The sequence below is a fragment of the Nicotiana attenuata genome, unplaced genomic scaffold, assembly GCF_001879085.1.
Source record: "Nicotiana attenuata strain UT unplaced genomic scaffold, NIATTr2, whole genome shotgun sequence".
Taxonomy (NCBI): Eukaryota; Viridiplantae; Streptophyta; class Magnoliopsida; order Solanales; family Solanaceae; genus Nicotiana; species Nicotiana attenuata.
In genome coordinates, this window is record NW_017674532.1 from 33,691 (window position 1) to 54,883 (window position 21,193).

At 37.4% G+C, this 21,193-nt stretch overlaps 1 protein-coding gene across 3 annotated transcripts; it reads right to left on the reverse strand.

The window, feature by feature from the left end:
• Positions 1-446: 446 nt before the first annotated feature.
• On the reverse strand, positions 447-20,682 carry LOC109218835 (uncharacterized protein At3g49140). Of its 3 annotated transcripts, none has more exons than XM_019383231.1 (12): positions 20,463-20,682; positions 19,349-19,472; positions 18,421-18,646; positions 18,186-18,288; positions 18,028-18,092; positions 15,924-16,043; positions 15,729-15,827; positions 4,377-4,533; positions 3,553-3,662; positions 1,420-1,569; positions 839-934; positions 447-744 (listed from the first exon to the last, which is right to left on the reverse strand). In XM_019383231.1, the coding sequence occupies exons 1-12, from the start codon at positions 20,497-20,499 to the stop codon at positions 634-636; spliced, it is 1,398 nt and encodes a 465-aa protein (XP_019238776.1). In that variant the 5' UTR covers positions 20,500-20,682; the 3' UTR covers positions 447-633. The 3 variants fall into 3 exon arrangements, with proteins under 3 accessions (XP_019238776.1, XP_019238774.1, XP_019238775.1); XM_019383229.1 differs by having other exon boundaries at positions 18,421-18,652; positions 20,463-20,681; XM_019383230.1 differs by lacking the exon at positions 20,463-20,682 and adding an exon at positions 20,129-20,311 and having other exon boundaries at positions 18,421-18,652.
• Between the last annotated feature and the right edge of the window lie 511 nt (positions 20,683-21,193).

Consider the following 21,193-nt stretch of genomic DNA (forward strand, 5'->3'; position numbering starts at 1 on the left):
TTTTGCTGGTATCGAATGAGATGTGTATGCTTTGTTCGGACTCTACAAAGAAAACGTTAAGTGTCTATTATCAATTCTCTCGACAAAACAACTAGATAAATTGAAGTCTCAAATACCTTTTTTTTTTTTTTTGTGAAAAACCGAACAATGCATGTTTGAAAGCTCATGCATAATTAACCGAACATATCAAGCCTTTGTCCATAATAGAGTTGGAAACTATGACATGCAAATAATTACTCTTACTACTAAACCACTTAAATCAAGCTTTTATCTATAACTAAGTTATCCACATATCATTAGTACGGGGCTACTAAGCCCAAATATAAATAACGTTATCTATCGGAACAACACCCTTCCAGTCTATTGTTAATTTTAATTTTAAGAGATGTGTTTTGGGGGCATCCAAACGATAAGTGCCCTTACTATTTTTGCCAAATACGTTTGAGTTATAAAGTGGAAACTGGCATATTCACCTTCATGTCTTATCAAAGAGAGCTTCATTACAATTGTTGTTGTTGTAAGTAACCCATTTACAGGAAAACATTAGAGAAAACAAAACTAGAGAGAAACTGAGAACGACTTCTGCATACCAGAATTTATTGAAATATAGATAATACGACAGTAAGATTAAATTTAAAGTGAGTCCAAATCTCCAGCTCTTTCAGGAGTCCTAAATTTTTTGCGGCGGGACCTGGGAAACAGAAGCTGCCGGATCTGTTTCTCAGCAGCAACCTCTGATGTTGCCTGCAGTAATATTTAAGAGGCCATAGTAAAAATCAAAATCATGTTTGTTTTAACATTTTCACTTTTAAAGCCAAAAGCATTTTCTATTGCTTACCCTAACTTTGAAGGGGAAACGATGAGTTCGCACTTCTGTTCCCGAGAGAACTCTGACATCCATGCCAAGACTGTCAACTCCAATCAATTTTGCTCTCTGCAAAAAGGTGGAATTATATTAGGGATTTGCAAATATTGATATGTAAAAAATATGAAAAAATGTTCCAGATGGGCTATGTTAGCAAATTCGCCTCTTCCCGCTGAAGTAGGAAATGTTGGAGTTATCTATGATTTTTACCTATTAGTTTAATTTCACATGATGTAAAAAGAGAGGCATTAGTAGATATAACAACATAATCAATCAGATATTTCTCTCAAATGAAACAAAAAATTTAAAAAGAGGCGGGGAGAAAGGACATGAAAGTAACTGCCAAAGCTTACACCAGAAATACCAGATTTCAACTTCTACATGAAATAAATTATTTTACTCCACACCCGTTGAACGAATAAAAATTTGATAGTCCAAACTAGTTTTCGAAAAGAACCATCATTCAAAACGGCACAAACAGCACTAGATCAACCTAATTCGTTTGGAAAGTTTATGCATATGAAAATTAAGCATCAGCGTCAACTGACCAGTACCTCAACATGGAGTCCTTTCTTTCTGCAAAGCGCTTTAAGTGCAAATTTGCACTTTATCCCTTGCTGCCTAAACCACTCTACAATTGCTGGTGTTGAGTGTACAAGAATGTCAGGCTCAGCATCCTGGAAGTCATGCAAATTTACTGCTAACTGCACCAAAGAAGAAGGATGAGCATTGAACATGATATTGTAGCTTACCGAGGTGCTTAAATACTTTAAAGAACATACTCTTCTCATTTCTGCCCACATAGTATGCTTCTACCATCTTTCAGTTCTTTCAAGATGGGAAATCCTAAAAATAGACAACCCGTGCATGCTCCACTCTATAAACAAGATTCGCACGTGACAAAAGAGAACGGCTTAGTACCTACTTATGCCCCTTCAATTTGTCAAGATTTCCCCCTTAAGACACCTAAACTACACGTGTGACTCATTAAACACCAACTACTCAGTGTATGATCACTTTAAAATGGGTTGTGCATAACACACACCTAATACGTGAGTGACACGTTTCATAAACTAAAAGGAGAGAAAAATAAAACATTTAAAAGAACATAACTAAATCTGGGGATCTGATTTTAGTTGGCTAGAGTTCAATTAGAAGTGACCCCTTACTCCTCAGCCAAACTTTCGGCCTTTTTCCACCCTCATTCATTTTTCTCCTTTGAGATCCCTGTTCCTCCGACTCCTTGCAAACACCTTTCTTCACAGCTTTGGCTCTGTAATAAACCAAGACATGTGAAGTAGAAGACCGGAATCTGAACTTGTGTTTCTTGTGGGTTCTTTTTTCTGTAATAAAACAAAGTTATGAAGAAATGCCTTGTTGGAAGGACCCTCCTCTTTGAACAAACAAACATGGTTTTCCATTGAACTTCCTGTCACCCTTCAACTCATGCCCAAAGAAAAACTCTGGAAATGTGGCGGTGAAATGAGATCTGTCCGACTTTTAACATCTCTCACGCCTCAAATTTTTGGCTTAGGATACCCAAGCCACGTAGCTATTTAAGGGTCTCAGACTCACTTTTTACATTTTGGAGTGTGTCAAAAGTGACTCACAAAGTTAAGTTGTGTAAGAGAATTTTTTTTGCAAGTAGAGAAAGAAAAGTGTGTACCAGCCTAAAGAGAAATAAGCATAGCACAAGGAGGTCAAAATACTAAGCTGATTATTTGCAGATATATGAATCACCTTTTTGCTAACACTAACTGACATAGAGCCCGTTTGGCTTAGCTGATTTAGAGTAGCTGATAGGTGCTGAAAAGCACTTTTAAGTGCTCAAGCTGATTTAAAAAATAAGCAGTTACGTGTTTGAATAAAAGTGCTGAAATTAATAATAAGCAGCTGAAGAACTGGGTATACGAAGAGTTTTGTTTTAAAAAGAAGTATTTTAGGGATAGAATAGTAAATATTTTGGTCAAACCTAAAGTGCTTATAAGCTGAAATTTGATAAGTTGGGGGAGACCAACTTATGGCTTTTGGCTTATTTTTGGCTTATAAGCACTTTTAATTTTACCAAACGCATAGATAAGCCAAAAAGTGGTTATAAGCCAGTTTCACCAGCTTATAAGCTAAGCCAAACACCCTCATAGACAATTTGTAGTTTCTACACTGCTGAATTCAACCTAAAGTTTAAACTGCTATTCCAAGTCTGACCTATACCCCAAGCAGCAATCCTACATATGAGTTTCAAAATATCTGTTTTGTCTTCTACAAGATAAACAAAATTTGCATGCATAAACAAGGAACAAGAATACAGTGCCAATGCAGCTTTATCTTGATTGAATTATATTTCTCCGATCTCCATTGTTCACAAGCATTAAATACAACAACATACCCAGTATATTCCCATAAGTAGGGTCTTAGTATGTACGCAGTTCTTACCCCTACCTTGTGAAGGTAGAGAGGCTGTTTCCGAAAGACCCTCGACTCAATACAACCAAATCACACCAATTACAAGCATTAAAGTTTTGTAAATTTTTTGCTTTTGCTGTTAGTTTTGCCTCAAGTACAAACTAATCTTGCCATCTCAAGCTTCAAAAGGTACTTAGTACTTATAAATATATACCTATACATGTGATAGCGCTATTTCATTTCAAAATTGTTACAAACATGAAATGAGTTTGAAGTATACATGCCTGAGCACCATATACAGAAAATAGCTCGATCTTGATGATTTCCAATCTGTAAATAGTCGATAAACTGCAGCTCTTGTCATAGCTTGAACCGAAGCTCAAAGTTTCTCCATCTGGAAGTTAAATGATTGAATTAATACAGATAATCAAAATAAAACAATGAAAACCTTCTACTCGAAAAGACAAAAACTACTGTGGCGAGAGCTCTTTCACTGTCATACACTGATCTGAGATATAGAGTAAGAGATCATTTCTAAACTATAACGAAACCGTCCCTAAACAGAACATCCACTCAACAAATGGTGCAAACAGATAAAATTTTCAGCAGGAGAAATAAAAAATGGAAGTGATAAAAGTAACCATTCAGTTGCAGTTATTAAAGACTATTGATGAAAACCCACCCTGACTTCCTCAGCAGGAAACATATCGTTGTAAACCAAAGAAGATATAAAATAAAATAAAACGTGACACTCGGGATAAGAAAAATGTTGCTTTTAGCTCACAATCGGGAAAAGGGTAAATGCAAATTTCAGCGTCTATTGACCTGAAGAATAGCCTCCTAGTGTCTCAACTTCCTATAAGATGGTTTATATCAGAAGTGATCACTCGGCAATGCCAAACACCATTTATCAGTCTGAAAATATATACATACATAATGCTTACGAGCAATCATCCCTTAAATTAAGGTATCAACAGAAGAAACTCTTTTTACTTATCAAGACAACATATTATCACACCAAAACTATGTAGAAGAACATTTTCTAGCCTTGAATTTGAAAATTTCCTGCATCCTCTTGGTGTGAAACGAATAAATAGTTTAACTTTACCTTTCCAATCTGAGGTGTAGCCGTCACCAACTTCATCATCACTAAAGAGCCTTCGAACATAAAATTCTTCTTCCAGAAAGGCAGGCTTGAGGTGTCCCCAAATTGAAATGCCGTTTGATGGATGATCCATCATCTTAGCATGTTCCATGTCAACAGCCTAAGAAATACACGAATTAGTTTACATTTTGAGCAGAATCAAATTGGACAATGTCTATTCAGAAAAATAAAATTTAGCAGCGGAATAAGATGCAACTGTAGCGTATCATTTGAGCATGTTCCATATTAACACCTGATAATGCACAATTCGCTAAAGAACCTTAAGTTTAATGTACCATTTTATGATCCAAGTTGGACAAAGGATTATTTCTGAAAAATCATACTTGACACAGCATCTCATGTATTGATGGGAAAGGTCATCATCCAAAGAGAGAGACAATAATAAGATAATTTACAGGAAGTTAGTAAAAGTTTGTAATATCTCACATTTAAAATAAGGGTTGTTAAGTAATTGGCCAAAAAAGAAATACAGCTAAGTGGGCCGAGACCCACCAGGAAATAGGTTACGAGTGTTAATCAAAAGAAGGGATAAAAAACTTTGCATGCAACTAAACAAAATAAAGAGGGATTTTAGGGAGGAGTTCTAAAGTTCCTCCATTAGTAACGTTGGGCAGCAACTAATTAGAAGCAAGGTAGAATCTTTCATCATTTGTATTTTAGAAGAAAACACAGAGACTTGGATGCACTCATATCAGCAAGGAACCTTGGAGTGCAACAAATTAAAAGCCACGCAGTATTACCTGAGAACTCTAAACACTCTGAGTAGTGCGGGTACCGTTCAAACTCTTTATTTCAGTCATGTGGACAATTCTTTATTTATTTTTTCTGGAAATTAAGCAATTTATATAGATTCTGAATAGCTTATTTAAATACCACAAAGAGATATTTACTGGTGTATATTTGAGTGATGGATTAATTGTAGGAACTACCTTGATAAAGATAAGGTGCAATTAATTACTTAAGCAAGTTTTAGAATTTTCAAAAGCAATTTGGAACACTATATTTTCTGCAGTAACTTGCCTTACTCTAGAATATACATATGACTTAAAGGAATGCAATTAAGGCATAGAACTATTTTCATGTGACCTGGACAAATCCAACTTGACAAATTGATAATCAAACATGAAACTCCGAGAGTTGGATATTATAAATTTTTTTTTTGATAAAGTAAGTGATTTCAATAGATGGCATCAAGAAGATGCAAGATGTACATGATTTGGCATTTGAGCTTAAAAAAAATATTCTGGCTGCTATACATAATTGGCTAAGCCAGAGCTAAGGAACTAATGAAATCCAAAAGTTGATCAATATTGTTGATAGGGTACAGTCTAGACCAACAAAACAAATTGGCAATACATAGAGCCTTTAAAGAACCTATAGGAGTTGAGTTTCCATCAAAACATCTCTTGTTTCTCTCTGTCCAAATGCAACATAAAATGCATCCTTGACTGTGTAAGGGGTGACCCATTTGAGACCAAAAAGGCAAAAAAAAACATGTACCATATTCTGAAGCCACCTCAGAGTGTAGGAGCAAGTGACAGGTACTTTCAGCTTTCTTTTGACACATGTAGCATCTATTAGGTAACTGGAAGTACCTTTAGTTATCTTGTGTGAGGCATGCCTCATATAATGCTGTCCAAAGTGTAACATATTTCCTCTGGTGGCAAACCTCTGGTGGCAGCTTGGTTCTCCAAATAAATTTCCAGGGCCAATTGTCTATCATGGGATTACTAGAACACATCTATTGATATCCCACCTTGACTGTGTAGATGCCTCCACCATGATTCCCCCATTCAAGTCTATCCACAGCTTGGGGGCTAACAATGCTTTGTTGTAGTCTTGCATAGAGGTCTAGCAGCTCGTTTATTTCCTAATCATGCATGTCCCTTCTGAACTTCAAGTCCCAATTAACCCCTTCCCTATATGTAGCAATAACAGCATTAGGATCTTGGGCTATGGTGAACAAGTTAGGGAATTCAACTTGAAGGGAAGAGTTTCCAAGCCAATTATACTTCCAGAATCTGATGTATGTACCATTCCCAACTTCAAAGTGGATGTTCTGAGCAAAAGTACTCCATAATTTGCTGATGCCTTTCCATAATCCCATACCGTATGGAGCACTTGAGACTTTTAAACACCAGTGATTCAGCTCTCCATGCTTGGCTTTGATGACAACTTTCCAGAACCCAGCATCCTCCATATTGTATCTCCACAGCCAATTCATCATCATGCTTTTATTGTGTGCTGCTATATCTTTAATTCCCAATCCCCTTTGAGTTTTTGGTTGGGCAACCTTTTTCCACTTGATCAAGTGGAATTTATGTCGTTCATTATTGCCCTCCCATAGAAAGTTTCTTCTTAACTTATCAAGTTGCTTCAAAACCTTTGCTGGGATTGGAAATAAAGCCATGTAGCAAGTTGGTATGCTATCCAATACACTGTTGGTAAAGTGTTAATTTGCCCCCAAATGAAAGATATTGCATTTGCCATGATGCAAGTTTCTTCTCAAACTTTTCTATGATCCCATTCCAAATTTCAGTGGATCTAAATTTTGCTCCCAAAGGTAAACCAAGATAAGTAGACGGAAAGGAACCAATTTTACATCACATAATACCAGCCAGCTCATCCAGATTTGGGACTTCATTAACGGGATAAATGGTACTCTTCGACATGTTCATGTGCAAACCTGAAATAGCTTCAAAAATGAATAAAGTTAGGTTTAGCTGGATCACTTGAGACCTCTCAGCTCCACAAAAAATCAGTGTATCATCTGCATAAAGCAGATGAGATACAGCAGTTTGAGTCCCAACATTCCTCCCAATTTTAGAAGCTTCTATCCACTGTAACTGACTGGCTTTCTGCAGCATTTTACTAAGCCCTTCCATGGCCAAGATGAAGAGGAACGGTGAGATAGGGTCACCCTGTCGGATACCTCTTTATGGAGAAAAGAAACCCACTGGACCCCTGTTCACTAAGATAGAATACTTAACAGTAGTGATGCTGAACTTGATCCATCTTTCCCCAAAGCCCATGTGCCTCAGAATTGTGAGCAAGTATGACCAACTCACTTTGTCAAAAGCTTTCTCAATGTCCAGTTTAAATAACAACCCTGGCTCTCCACTCTTAAGTCTCCAATCTAGTGCCTCATTTGCAATGAGAGCAGCATCTGTGATTTGTCTCCCTTTTACAAAAGCATTCTGACTCCCTGATACCAACTTTCCACTGACTGCTTTAAGCCTTTCAGCCAAAAGTTTAGAAGCAATTTTATAAACACTGCTTATAAGACTGATTGGTCTATAATCCTTGAGCTCGGTTGCGCCTTTCTTCTTAGGAATCAGAGCAATAAAAGAGGCATTAATAGATTTAACCATGTGGCAGTTGTGGTGAAAGTGATTCATTGCATCAATAACCTCCTTTTTTGATAATCTCCCAAGCATGTTGAAAGAATGCCATAGTAAAACCATCAGGTCCTGGAGCCTTATCTGGAGCACATTTTTTAATGGTTGAAAGAATCTCCTGTTCCTCAAACTCCCTTTCCAACCAGTTCCTCTCAGCTTCTGAAATCCTAGCTAGATTGTCAAATCTAGCTGACGGCCTCCAAGATTCATTCTCTGTGTACAACTGGTGGTAGAAGTTCAGGATTTCACTTTTGATTTCCTCTTTATCTTCGGTGATGACTTCCCCCATCTGAAGCCTATCCATGCAGTTGTTTCTTCTATGAGCATTAGCCATCTTTTGGAAGTACTTTGTATTTCTATCTCTATCCTTAAGCCATAAGCATCTTGATTTTTGTCTCCATGAAACCTCCTCAATCTTTGCTAACCGCTGAATTTGTGATTGCAGGTTGATCATTTGAGCCTTCTCAGCTTGTGTTTGAACTCTGCCTTCAGATGATTGTTCCAGTATAGTTAGTTCATTAAGTGCCTTACTTTTTTGAGTTTCTAGTTTTCCAAATACCTCCCTATTCCAGCATGAGATGTCTTTCGTCTTTCTTCAGATTCCTCAGTTTTTTAGTCAAGATGAAGTCTGGACTGCCCACTACTTGATAACTGGACCACCATTCTTTAACTGAGTCCATGAATCGCTCTGCCAGCAACCACATATTCTCAAATTTAAAATAAGATGAATTGGAGTCCCAATCCCCACATTCAAGCATTAGTGGCTTATGATCAGACTCTACTCTGGGTAAAGCCACCTGCTTTATTGCCTTGAAGCTGTCATTCCAGTTCCACTCAGATGAAATTTAGACCCTTTCAACTCTAGAAGCCTGAAGTTGTTCTTTATCTCTAGACCATGTATATTGAGCTCCCTGTATGGGTAAGTCTAACAGTTCCAATTCCAATATAATATCAGAGAAAGATTTCATTGCTCTAGACCTACTAAGACAGTTGAATTTTTCATGCTCATATCTGCATACATTAAAGTCCCCCCTATCACCCAATGCTCATCCCAAATACCCCTTATTGCTGCCAATTCATGCCAAAGATCCTTTCTTGCTGCATTTGAATGTCGCCCATATACCCAAGTATAACACCACCTGAATTGTTCTTGGAGACTTTCTAGAATGACAAAAACCGAGTATATACCTAGCTGAATGTTAATGCTTTTCCACAACCTCCTGTCCCACCAAATGATGACCCCACCTCTTGTGCCATTTGCTTGCAAATCTGCCCGGCTAGCCCATCTATTTCCCCATAAAGAACCTACTAATTGTTGTGACCACTCTTCAATTTTTTTGTTTCCTGCAAACATACTATATCTGCCTTCCACTTCATTAATAAAGATTTGATGATCCCCTCTTCTTACTCTCATTCAACCCCCTAACATTCCAATAAGGATTTTTACTTTCATCCCGAATGAGCTTTGTGAATCTTGCCCCTTACCCTACCCTCCCCTTTCCCTTGGCTTAATTTTGAGACCAATTTTTTCAATTATGTCACCCCTTTCTTCTTTTTTGTCTTCGAACAACCCCCTTCTGAGTCCCTTTGCTGTAATTGAGATTGTCTCCTCTGGTCCATTCTTAGAATCATATTCAATAATTCGTGTTCAAAACCAGTTGCATTAGCCCCAAATGCTTTGCATGCCTTCACCATAACCAACTTTATCCATTTCGAAGTGGATATAACAGAAGGAGTATGAAAAATTTGTTGATTAGAAGAGTTATCACCGTACCAAGGAAGAGAGAGAGTATCACTGCGAGATTGAGAAGAGTAATCAGATTCTGAGCCAAACAGTGGTGCTGATTCCCTGATTTGTGGAGAAATAGAAGGAAGTTCTATATCCTGGGGCAATTCTCCTTCATCTTCAGCATCGCAGAGGCTTGGGCAAATACTCCCTTCTGAATCAGACATCATACGCTTAGTTTCCAGAGCATGGAGTTCTTTGTGTTTGAAGGCCCAGCTTCATTAATAATGCATGCCCCCCTTTGTCTGGTTTCTTAATAATAAATTTGTAGGCCCAACATCCTTAATAATAATGGCCCCTTTGGCTGGATTAATAAACCTAATATAGGGCCCACCTCCTTGGCATATGGCAATTTTGAATTAAAGGCTAAAGGCACGTGTTGTGCTTGCGGCCTATCTACTGATTTGTCAGCTGCAAACCTCAAAACCCTAATCCCTTCTTCTTCCATGAAACCCTTGCTGCTGCAATCCACCCCATCTCCGGCGACCCATAATTTAGTGTGAGCATCTGAAATTATAGAAATTTCGTAGCTTAGTTCTCCCACTTTCAATTCTAGTTTACTAGGAATATCTTCAATTGATTTGTTAACACAAATCCTAGCCCAGTGCAGGTGAGTCCTTTTCTTGGTGTCTTCGTCGGTGTCAACGAAGCCGCCACACAATTCACCAATGACTCTGAAAGAGCTTTCCGACCAAGCATGGAGAGGAATTCCAAAAGCTTTTATCCATCTATGTTCGGAGTTTGGTTCCACCATTGCCAATCCTGTGACCGCCGACCACCACTCCAGTGAAAACCTTCTTCCATTCCAGTACCAATCACCTGCCTTGACTCTAACTGCTTCTTGGCGAGAAGGCATCTCAAAGAGGAAGAGACTGTGCGCAATAGGCATAACCTTCAAGCCTGCTGTCACTTTCCGTCTGTTAGTAAACCATTTTTGAACAACTTCCTGGTTTGGAGACATGTTGAATGGGTCATTAAATCTCCCAACTAGACATTTAGCAAGAAAATGAGAGCTATTTGCTTCAGCCTCTGCACTAATTTTGATTTTATTCTGATCTGCTACTGCACCATTCGTCTCCATTGAAGGCCAGAGCTCAGGACTAGCAGCTTCAAAATAAGATCTTGACTGACTTTGATAATTCCAGTTCGACGCCGGTCTTTCTGGTCTCCATAGAAATCTCAAGATTTTGTCTGCAATGTCGCACCAACCTCCGTTTTCGATGATTTCTGAGATAATCACCGATGATTTCCTGTCACCCAACCATGCCTCAATACGAACAAATCTGCCATAACTGTTGAAATTCTGGTATAAATTCTGGTATACTATGTAAATATAAGCCTCTATTTTCCTTCCCCATCTCCTGCACAAGTTCCCCTCTCTCCGTGAAGCATCTTTCAAAGCAGCGCATACCCATATCAGTGTTCAAAAAAGCGACCGCTTCCTCGCTTTAAGCGAGAAGCGAAGCGGAGCGCCGGGTGTGTCGCTACCTGTACTAAAAGCGACTCAGGTACAGAAAAGCGGTCGCTTCTACCAAAAAAGCGAGAAGCGGGAAAAGCGGAAGAAGCGGAAGAAGTGATCGCTTCTTGAAATAAACAGCCCAAACGAGTCTTTTTCAATTAAAAGACCCAAATCGAGTGAGTCTTCTGTTTTATTCATTCTTCAGCAGCAACCTAGGGTTTTAAACCAGCCCTTTCTTCCTCAAAAAAACCAACGATTTCTTCCTCACATGAAGCAACGATTTGTTCAAGCAAACTAGGGTTCTTCTTCTTCTTCTTCTTCAACATTAAACAAGTCAACAACAGCTTTCAAGTTTCAACAGGTATGTTTTTATTTTCATTCTTCTTCTTCTTCTTTTTCTTTTTATTTTTCTTTCTAAACGTCCAAAAGCGCCGAAGTGCTGGCGAATTTTTTCCAGAAAATTTCTGCCCAGATTCTGCCCAATTTCTGCCAAATTATATATTTTTTATTCTTAGTTCTTATTGCCTTTCTTACAATTACATGTGTTGTCTATGCCATATTTATTTTAATTTTTTTTAAAAATTCCGCTTCACTTCAAAAAAGCGGGCGCTTCGCTTCTCGCTTCTCGTTTTTTGTGAAATGGGGGTTGTCGCTTTTCCTCGCTTCACGCTATTTTTAACACTGACCCATATTTCGATTTTGATCTTGCCGATGAACCTCCTGCTGCGTTCATAGAGTAAAAACCATCTAACCCGATCTTCAATGATGTCGATTAGTTCAAAAGACTTGTCTCCTGCTGAAAAATAAGCCCTCCCCTCCATCATGGAGGATGGGGACTCCCCGGAAAAGGACCAAGAACTAATCAGAAAAGTTGTTGTTTGAAAGTTGCTCATTCCCCAAGAGAGAGAAAAAAGATGGCTTTCAATAGCATTTTTTCCCAGCTAGCTCTTTTTGGGTTGATATTATAAATTAATTACGAATTAGCCTAAACAAGAAATTTAATTCGAGATCGATATGATGTGAGTATAGATTGATTGAAGGAGTCGCACGGATTGCTCGAGGAGATGTGTTGGTATTTCAGCACGAGTACTATGAGTAGTAACCTTACCGCAATTTGTGTTTCTAGAACTTGCATGATTTGCACATCATTTTAATATGAACATGTACCGACCGTTTTGAATTTGCATGCGGGACAAGTCTTTTACTTGATATGATACCGCTATACTTATTTGAGATGATTATAGTTATTTTGAATGTTCTCATTGTTACTGGTCATGTTTGACCGTTACTTGAGATAAGATTTACTGTTATTGAAATAAAATTACATGATTTGATAAGAACTGAAATGCCCAATATTGTTTTAAAATATTCTCCTACGAGTATTTACTCATTATAGAGACAAGTATAAACGGGAGGAGACTTTGAAGGATCTCGTAGCTACGGTGGGTTCATTAAACCTGGAACACCTTGTAATTACCGATTGTCGTTATAGCCCTCGCTAGTGGGAAGGTAGAACTAGTACACTGTTACTGATTTCCCTCGAGTAGGGACTACCGTTATATTTGGTTTCTTGCGAAGAGGTCCATAGTTATACCGATTACATGATCCGTTCATTGAAACCTCTCAAACATGAATATTTGCTATTATACAGTATTTACCAAGCTTATTACCGAATTGTTAATTGATTTATATTACTTGAAACACATGATGAGACTGATTATTGTTTATTGTTTCTGAAAGGGCATTCTTATGATATTTTCTGTTTAATAAACTAGCATGTTTTCTGACTTGTCCCCCATTAAAAACGATTGTGGTTAAGTGTTATTGTTCATTGAGCTAGCGACTCACTCCTCGCTATTTTTTTCCAGAGACAGCAGTTGACGCAGGAGAGGATTTCGTTAATTAGAGCGCACAAGTTGGTAGTTCTTGGTGAGCCCCGTATTTGTTCGCGTGGGCAAGGAGTTTAATTAATTGTTATGGTTTGAACTCTTAAAGTCACTCCATAGTCATTTTTTTAAGTGTCATGAATATTCTTTCATTATTATAGACTTGTGATAAGCATTGCACTTTCTTATCGAATTTGGAGATGGATTTAGTATTTCTGGCTGTTAGTGGGTGGATTAATAATGGTTGAGAGTTGTTTTAGTTAATTGATAGAGTTATTGCTGATTGGATTGACATTAGGATATTCGGTTGTTGATCTTTGAGACAAGGTAAATTTTTGGATAGTCCCAAAACAGAGGAAACTTTGTTCGATTTTCTGTAAAATATCAATGAGGCTTACTTGGGAGCACTCGCTCCTAAGCGCCGGTCATGATCCTAAATTGGGACATGACAAAGTTGTACCTAGAACCGTGGGGCAGTATGTTGTATGCTAGAAGAATTTTATTATTTTTTCCGTTGCATTTTACTTGGTTGGCACCTTTTTTTTAACAACTGAGGTGCTCAGGCCATCTTGAGCGCACCTCAACTAATCCCACGATACTACTACCTCTCACTAGTAACAGGTTGTCAGGTACCAGGTAACTTTGTCCACTAAGGCTTGGACATAGGGGAAAAAATCACCTACTGTTTTTTTCTCCACTAAGATTTGAACCTGAGACCTCATAGGTGTCACACTTCATTGACCACTAGGTCATACCCTTTCGTGCTACTTGGTTGGCACTTCTGCACCTCAATGTCTTATTATTTGCTAATTTTCACCCTAACTATAACGCAGATAGCAAATTACCCAATACCCCTACTCTCTTTCCATTTATAACGTGTAGTATAGGAAAACACAAATTTCTTATGACCTAATTTCTTTCTTCCGGTTTTCTCTTTTTTTCCTTTTGATCCTTTTTTTTCTCTTCCTTCATTCCCTCTTTTCTTTTGCTCGGGTATGAATGGTGGTATTCAAAAAATAAGTGTGTAATCGATGAACTAGTGATGAAACAAGAATAAGAGAAACGTGTTAGACACAGGTGTACAGTACAACAACAACAACAACATACCCAATGTGTTCCCACAAGTGGAAAACCACAAGTGTATAGTATCTAAGATTAAGGCCTCATTTGTTTTTTTTAAGATTAAGACGTCTGAATCTGAATACACATCTGAATATCAAGATGTGTATTAAGATTAAGGCATCTGAATCTGGATATCAAGATGTGTATTAAGATCTAAATACTGAATGATTAAGACTGTTTGGTTTTAACATCTGAATGTATAAATTTTATCTTTATTTGAAAATTAATAAACATAAAATTCAAAGGAAATACTAATTAATCTAATATTCTATCAATAAAATATATAGTTTTTTTAAAATATGATAGTTGTTGGTGGTGACGGCTAACGGGTGACTGCCGATTAGAGGCGGTGGTTGGTGGTAGTTTTGGTTGATGGTGGTGGTTCAACATAGTAGCTAGTGGTGACGATTATGATTGAGGGTGGTGGTGGTGGGTGGTGATAATTAATAATGGCGGGTGGTGATGGTAGTTGTGATTGAGGAAGGTGGTGGTGGTAGGTTATGATGATAGGCAGTGTCGGTTGCGGTTGTTGATGGTGCTGAGATGGTTAGTTGTGGTAGTTGAGGTGGATGAGTATTGATTGTGGCTGAGAATGGTGGTGGTGGGAGTGGTGGGGATGGTGGGTGGTGATAGTCGATAATGGTGGCGGCTATGATTGAGGATGATGGTGGTGGTGGTGGTTGAGTATGGTGGTGGCGCCATGGTGGTAGTTGATAATGGTAGGCGGTGGCGGCAGTTAATAATGAATATGGATGATAGGATCTTAATGAAATTAAGTCTCTGTTATAGATCTTAATCATACAGACCTATTAAGACCCATTAAGTGGTTGTGAAGTAAAAAAAACAAACACGCTTTATGATTAAGATCTGAACAATTAAGATTCAAACTTTAAAAACAAATGCACTTAATGTCTGAGATTTGAATGATTAAGATTCAGAACTCCATTAAGTGCAAACAAATGAGGCCTAAGTTAACCCAGGTATAAGGAGCATAGTCTAACTACTTTTTAAAATATTGAAGAGTCTTTTGGACAGCCATTAGACCATCCCAACACACCAAGATTGAGACTGACATCGATCCTCTATGGCTCCATGACTCAAAAGCTATGGGGGCTGCTGATCACGCTCTGGTCTAACGGCCATGTTTCATCCACCAGATTTGGTTTTCAAGCCTATAGAACAGATTCTGTCCAAGTAAAGTCGTCAAGACCTCTAGTCTATTCCCATAGCCAAGAGACCTACACTCAACTTACAAGATTAAGGCCCCAAGAAACCGCCAAGCCTCTTTGCAACAAGGATAGTTAATTTTCCTCTTGTGAAGATTATCTTAATATTCCTATTCGTCAAATAGGTATTCAGAGCTTTACTTGTGAAGCTTATCTTAATATTTCTATTCGTCATATAGCTATTGAGAGCTTTACTTTGAGATAAGTCCAGAAAAATGAATGAGATCTTGTCTTATTATACTTGAATAAAGCGAACTCAATTAGCTTGGATTGAAATGTAATTATTAAATGAAATAAGCTGTTCTAGTGATGTCGTCTACATTTTTCTTATGTATATGCTCGTTGAATTATTTCTTGCAACAGTTCGTTTAAGAAGAAAAAAACTAGGAGCAGAGTTGCTAAAAGAAATGATAACCACCTTAGTCAAGCATTTTGCAAAATAAACTGGGTGCAACTTGCTAGAACTATCTGGCATCGCCCAATCAACTTGATAGTCGGAAATCTCAGAATTTTCGACCTGGCCAAAAAAAAACAAGGATACATGTAAGCATAAGAATAAACTAAGACTAGTTGCCTGACTTATATAGTGAAGTTGCAGCAGTTGCTTACTCACCTCTAAGTAATTGTCCAAGAAATAAGTATCATCAATAGAATCACCTATGAAGTTGCTGTAGTCAGACGATTCTGCCCTCCTTTTCTCATATTGGGAGAAATCCATTCCAATCAATGCATTCTGAAGTAATCCAGTCAAACAGAGGTAGTAGAAATTTCAGCACCGAGAAACCCATTCCAATCAATGCATTCTGAAGTAATCCAGTCAAATAGAGACAGTAGAAATTTCAGCACTGACCTACCGGCTTACGACTCAGATATTTCACGACTAATCTACTGTCTAACAACTCAAATTCCAACATAACTACATTCTTATAAACAAACAGTTATCAACCTCAAGACAAGTCTATGTCAATGTCAAAAACAAGACACTAGCCAGTCCATATAAAGCCAGAGGAAGAACTTTCATCAAAAGATTTAACAGGAGGAAATAAAATTTAAAGGGAAATAAACATATTGAAGTCATTGACCGTGACAGTGTGAGCTTGCATTCTTACGCCAGCCCCTTATCGGGATAAAAGAGACGAATTTTGGTAGGTTGACGGCTACCGTAAAAATATCCAATTGGATCACATCGCCACAGAAAGTACAAGTACGAAGAGGATAAAAATGCAGGATCACTTGCGATGGTTTGGTCATGCTTTATATGGACTTCCAACTGCACCACTTTGCAGTTTGACACTATAATGATTAAAGGTGTTAAAATTTTGTGATACCCCAACTGTTTTAGCGGCATGTTGTATATGTTAGACCTTTACATGTTACGTGTACTCATGTGCGCATAAAATAAAATTTCAGGTATAACAGTATTTGTGTATTCTATTGGATATTACATGATGTTTTACTTTGATCAAGTGAGAAATGATGTTTATGATGTTTGGAACCTGTTAAAGATGATTCATATTCGTTTCGAGTTGGTCGGACGAGGTTTGAACAGAAAGAGAACACTTAAATATCACTGGTGCAACATATGTTATATCATGACTGTTTCTTTTAAATGACTTGTCAAACCGGTAAGTTACAGATTATGTTTCCTTTATTTATGAAATACAGATCCAGTTGTGGAGATTAACACCGTGCCTAGACAGAGTGATTTATATTGACACACTTATGTCTTTGGTGAACCCTGAAATTTGTTCAGTGTGGACAGTATTATATTTTTATGGTATCATGAGACTTATGTGTGTGACACTCTAGAGATGCTCCAATAGTTACACTTGAGGTATGAACTCAGTTACGTAAAGAGTCTAGTTATACTTTAGTATGTTAAGATCCTTGCATTAGATCTGCACAAACACGCGGTGTTATGTTGACAATTTCTTTATGATATGACATGGGATGTATGAAGGCTGTTTGTGAGTTTGAGACTGCCTAGAGGATGGTTCAGGTGTCCAAAATCAAGGACGAATCAGGGGAAACTCTGACAAAATTTCTGTAGAGTACAGGTAGGATGCTAGAGGGTCAACTTCCTGTGTCTCGGTCATGATCCGAGTTTGGCCGTAATAGAAGGGAACGAGATAGTCCAAAATTACATTGAGAAAACTTGTCTAGAAAATTCTATAATGACTTAAAAAGAACTGAACACAATAAAAACAAAAGATCCATATAATGATATCAACTATGTCAGACTAGGGCTTAATCATGTTTGTACACCTACAATAGCTTCGGTCTTTGCCAAGAGTCCTTTTAAGTTTTTTTTAGAGGTTTGTATGCCATTAGAGAACCCCTACTTTTTCTATTGAGACAAATTAGGCATACTGGAATGGACATGAAGGATTCAAATAGCTGACCTCAACTAGTTTAGGATTGATACATAGTTATTGTATTGTTCTTATTATTGTTATTGCGGCCATTCTAACATTCAATTCAGAAGACTCCGCGTGAAAAGAATTTAGATGAAGCCATGAAGGTTTCTAGAGGCATCTATAGTTAACGTCTCATACATCTACTTGGGACGAGCTGCAAAAGCAGGTTGGATATTGAGATGACAGCATGATTGAACCTTTAACCCAAGCATTAATAAAGTCTGACGAGAACACAAAGCTCAACCATGATCTTCAAAATAACCACAAAAGACAAGTATCCAAATATGTAGAAATATGTACCACGGGATTACTTGCATCACGATCTCGCAAGATATTCTTGTCATCATAAATTTCAAAGAATATGTCTGAACACATTTAAGGCAAACCATCAACTATGGATAAGGGAAAAGGATCAAATTACAACATTGTGAGGAACACTACAAAAGAAACAGCCAAACCTCCATATTCATCAATCACGTACTGAAATTCTGCCCATGACTCTTGTTCGTGAGGTTCACAATGAACCATGCCAGGGAATATCAACAAAGCATTGCTATTAGCCTGCAATTAAAAAAGAAAACAGACGCACAATCTGAGCCATCCAAATGATATATGCTAGTACTTCTGCCATGAAAACTTTCTCCGCTTCATGTAGAACGCATATAAGATCTAATTTATACAGCATAAGGAAACCTCAACAGTTGTCCTTGCTGTTTCAGCAGCTGTGAGTTCAGTATCACGAACTCTTCTGTGGTCTCGCATTCCTTCAAGAGGGTGATAGCCCTGATTCCCAACATAGTTAGAGGAATCAGGAAATGAATCTGGGTAATCTGCTGCAACTGGAAGTCTTGAAAGGCTACTCTCACGTCCGACAGGCAGCCAATGCAATTGTGTAGCTCCGAGGAAAGGATTCTCAGGCCTGAAACTACATAGGAGCACATATATCAGTTGAAATTTTAAGGACACAAAATTTAATCAGAAAAAGCCAAACTTTGGTAGAACAAGAATAGCAAAAGTAAACAAATTGCATGACAAGTCCAATAATCACTCAGCTAGAGTCTCCAAAATGATACACCGGGAACCTAATCTCTTTCAAGGAGTACATAACTAAACTACCTTGTAGCTGAAAAGTCTCTCGTACATAACTAATATGTTGTCCGACTCTGACCAAACTATTCCTTCTCAACCTATTTAGCCTTGATGGTTTGTAGAATCAAATAATACCAAATTTAATGAAGAGAGAAAAGATTCTAAGTTCATTCCCACTGTTCATTCTAGTGTCGTTAAAGGCAAGCTAGGGGAGCTGTTAAGCCCTGAAACTCGGTGTAATTAAGATGAGTGCTTTGCCTCGCTTAATGTCGACACTTTAGTATAGGTACCCAGACCTCTATCTTGAAGATAGCAGCACTACATAAACCATAGCTGACAAACCACTATTTCTACGGTTAACTTAAGAAGACATTATAGATTTAGTATGTTAGTGATTCTGAAAAGAAAATTAGGATATTGAGGATTGGATTGGAACAAATTAGAAATATTAATCAAGTCAAGCACCCTTCTGTTCATGGGCTACAGATTCTCAAGCTTTTTCTTAATCAGGAGAGATTCTCAAGTTATATACCTTATACCTGAATGGTCAGAGAATCCCTGAACCTCATGTGATGGTTTGATCAAACTGCTTGTAACTCCAACTGATGCTGAGCAACCAACTCCATCAGCATGACATTTGAAGCAATGCGAAGGACCTACAAAAGCCGCCAATATCTTTAGAGAAAAAGCTAAACTAAGGACCACGTAAAAGTTAAAACACACACAAAAAATAATTGATAATACCTAATAAAGACACATCTTCTCATTAAGATGATGAGAAAAGAGTAAGTAGGCTTTCATCTAAATTTTATTTCGAAAATCAAACCAAAATTCCGATCAAATATGTCTAGAAGCAAAATCAGGGGCTTACGAGGTATTTGGTATTCAGTCACCCATAACACTTTAAACAACAACTAACAGTGACTGCCCTTCTCTTTCTGGGTTTCAAGCAGTAAAAAACAATAAATGATATACAAAATTATTTATTTGCAGATAAATGCAACAGGAATTAGAAAAACATTTTACGTTCTCACATATTCTTCTAAACTCTCTTGATTTAAAAGTAAAACTTATCATTTAGTGGAATCAAAATTATAACCACTCAAACTCTAGGCACAGAAAATACAACCAGAAAACCTGCCACTGAAGCAACCAGAGTGCAGTAAAAGCTCAAGGTAAACAAAAATACTCATTAAACAGAAACAGTAGGTTGTCCCACACTGATTGATGTGTGACCAAAGGAAAATAAAAGTAAAATCCACATTTTGATACCATAATAAATGCCAGTAATGCAATATACTTAAAGACATACAGCCACCATTACAATAGAATTTATTGCCAACATCCATCCCTTTCCACAGACATCAAACAATAACACATCCATATCAATACATATACTGCAGCAGCATATCAGAGACAAAATAAACCAAAAAATCAAATTTATTGCTAATGGCTGCTAATTTTTAAAAATTCAAGAAATATGATAGTGCATATCTATTAAAACTTTGAAGTGTAGAAACAGAAATAATTGTCTCTTTTAACAGACACCCAAAAAAATAGAAAGAGAAGATGTTCTAAAAAAGACTTTTTGGGTCTCTTTTGGATCAAAAGGTACAGTAAGAAGAGAAACACGACTATGGACTTACCGATGGAGATTGATGAAGAAGGCGTTGAGATGAACATGAAGAAAGAGACAGTCAAAGAAGAAAAGTAAAGAAAGTGTGTAATTAATTAGAAATGCAGTAGAGACGCAAAAACGTTAATAGGATCGAAGATTTTTGGTCGCTCTGACCCCAAACTAGAGCGAGTCTCAGTGGAAGTCTGATGAGTGGGTCAGCTGACTTGGACACGGGTGTCGTTTTCCACAGGTTGATTCGGAGGCTGGTCATGTGCGGCTAATATGTACGCGTGACTTGTGTGTGCTTTCTTGTTTTGACGGCTCACTTGCTTAGAACGTGATTTGGATAGTGTTTGGATATATATTTGGTTTTTGAAGGTGTATAAAAAATAACTTTTCCAAAAGTAATGTTGTATTTGAATATGTATTTTATTTGAAAAAATATTAAAGCTTAATGTATGGAAGAAAATTATTCAACCAAAAGTTGTCATAAACTATTTTTTATAACTTGAATTTCTTTTTTAAAAAAAATTTGCAAAACTAATCATATTGCATAAACAAATAGTTGTTAAGAAATGAGAGCAATATAGAACAATATAGTAACAGAGACAGCATGTATAGGATGAGAATGTAGAAGCTATCTTATTCAAGTGTGTTTCTTTTGTATCCTTCATAAGATAAAGTATACCCTATTTATAGGATATGGGATACATGAAAGGTTACAAGAATACACCTAAAGGTTACAAATATTAAGTGATG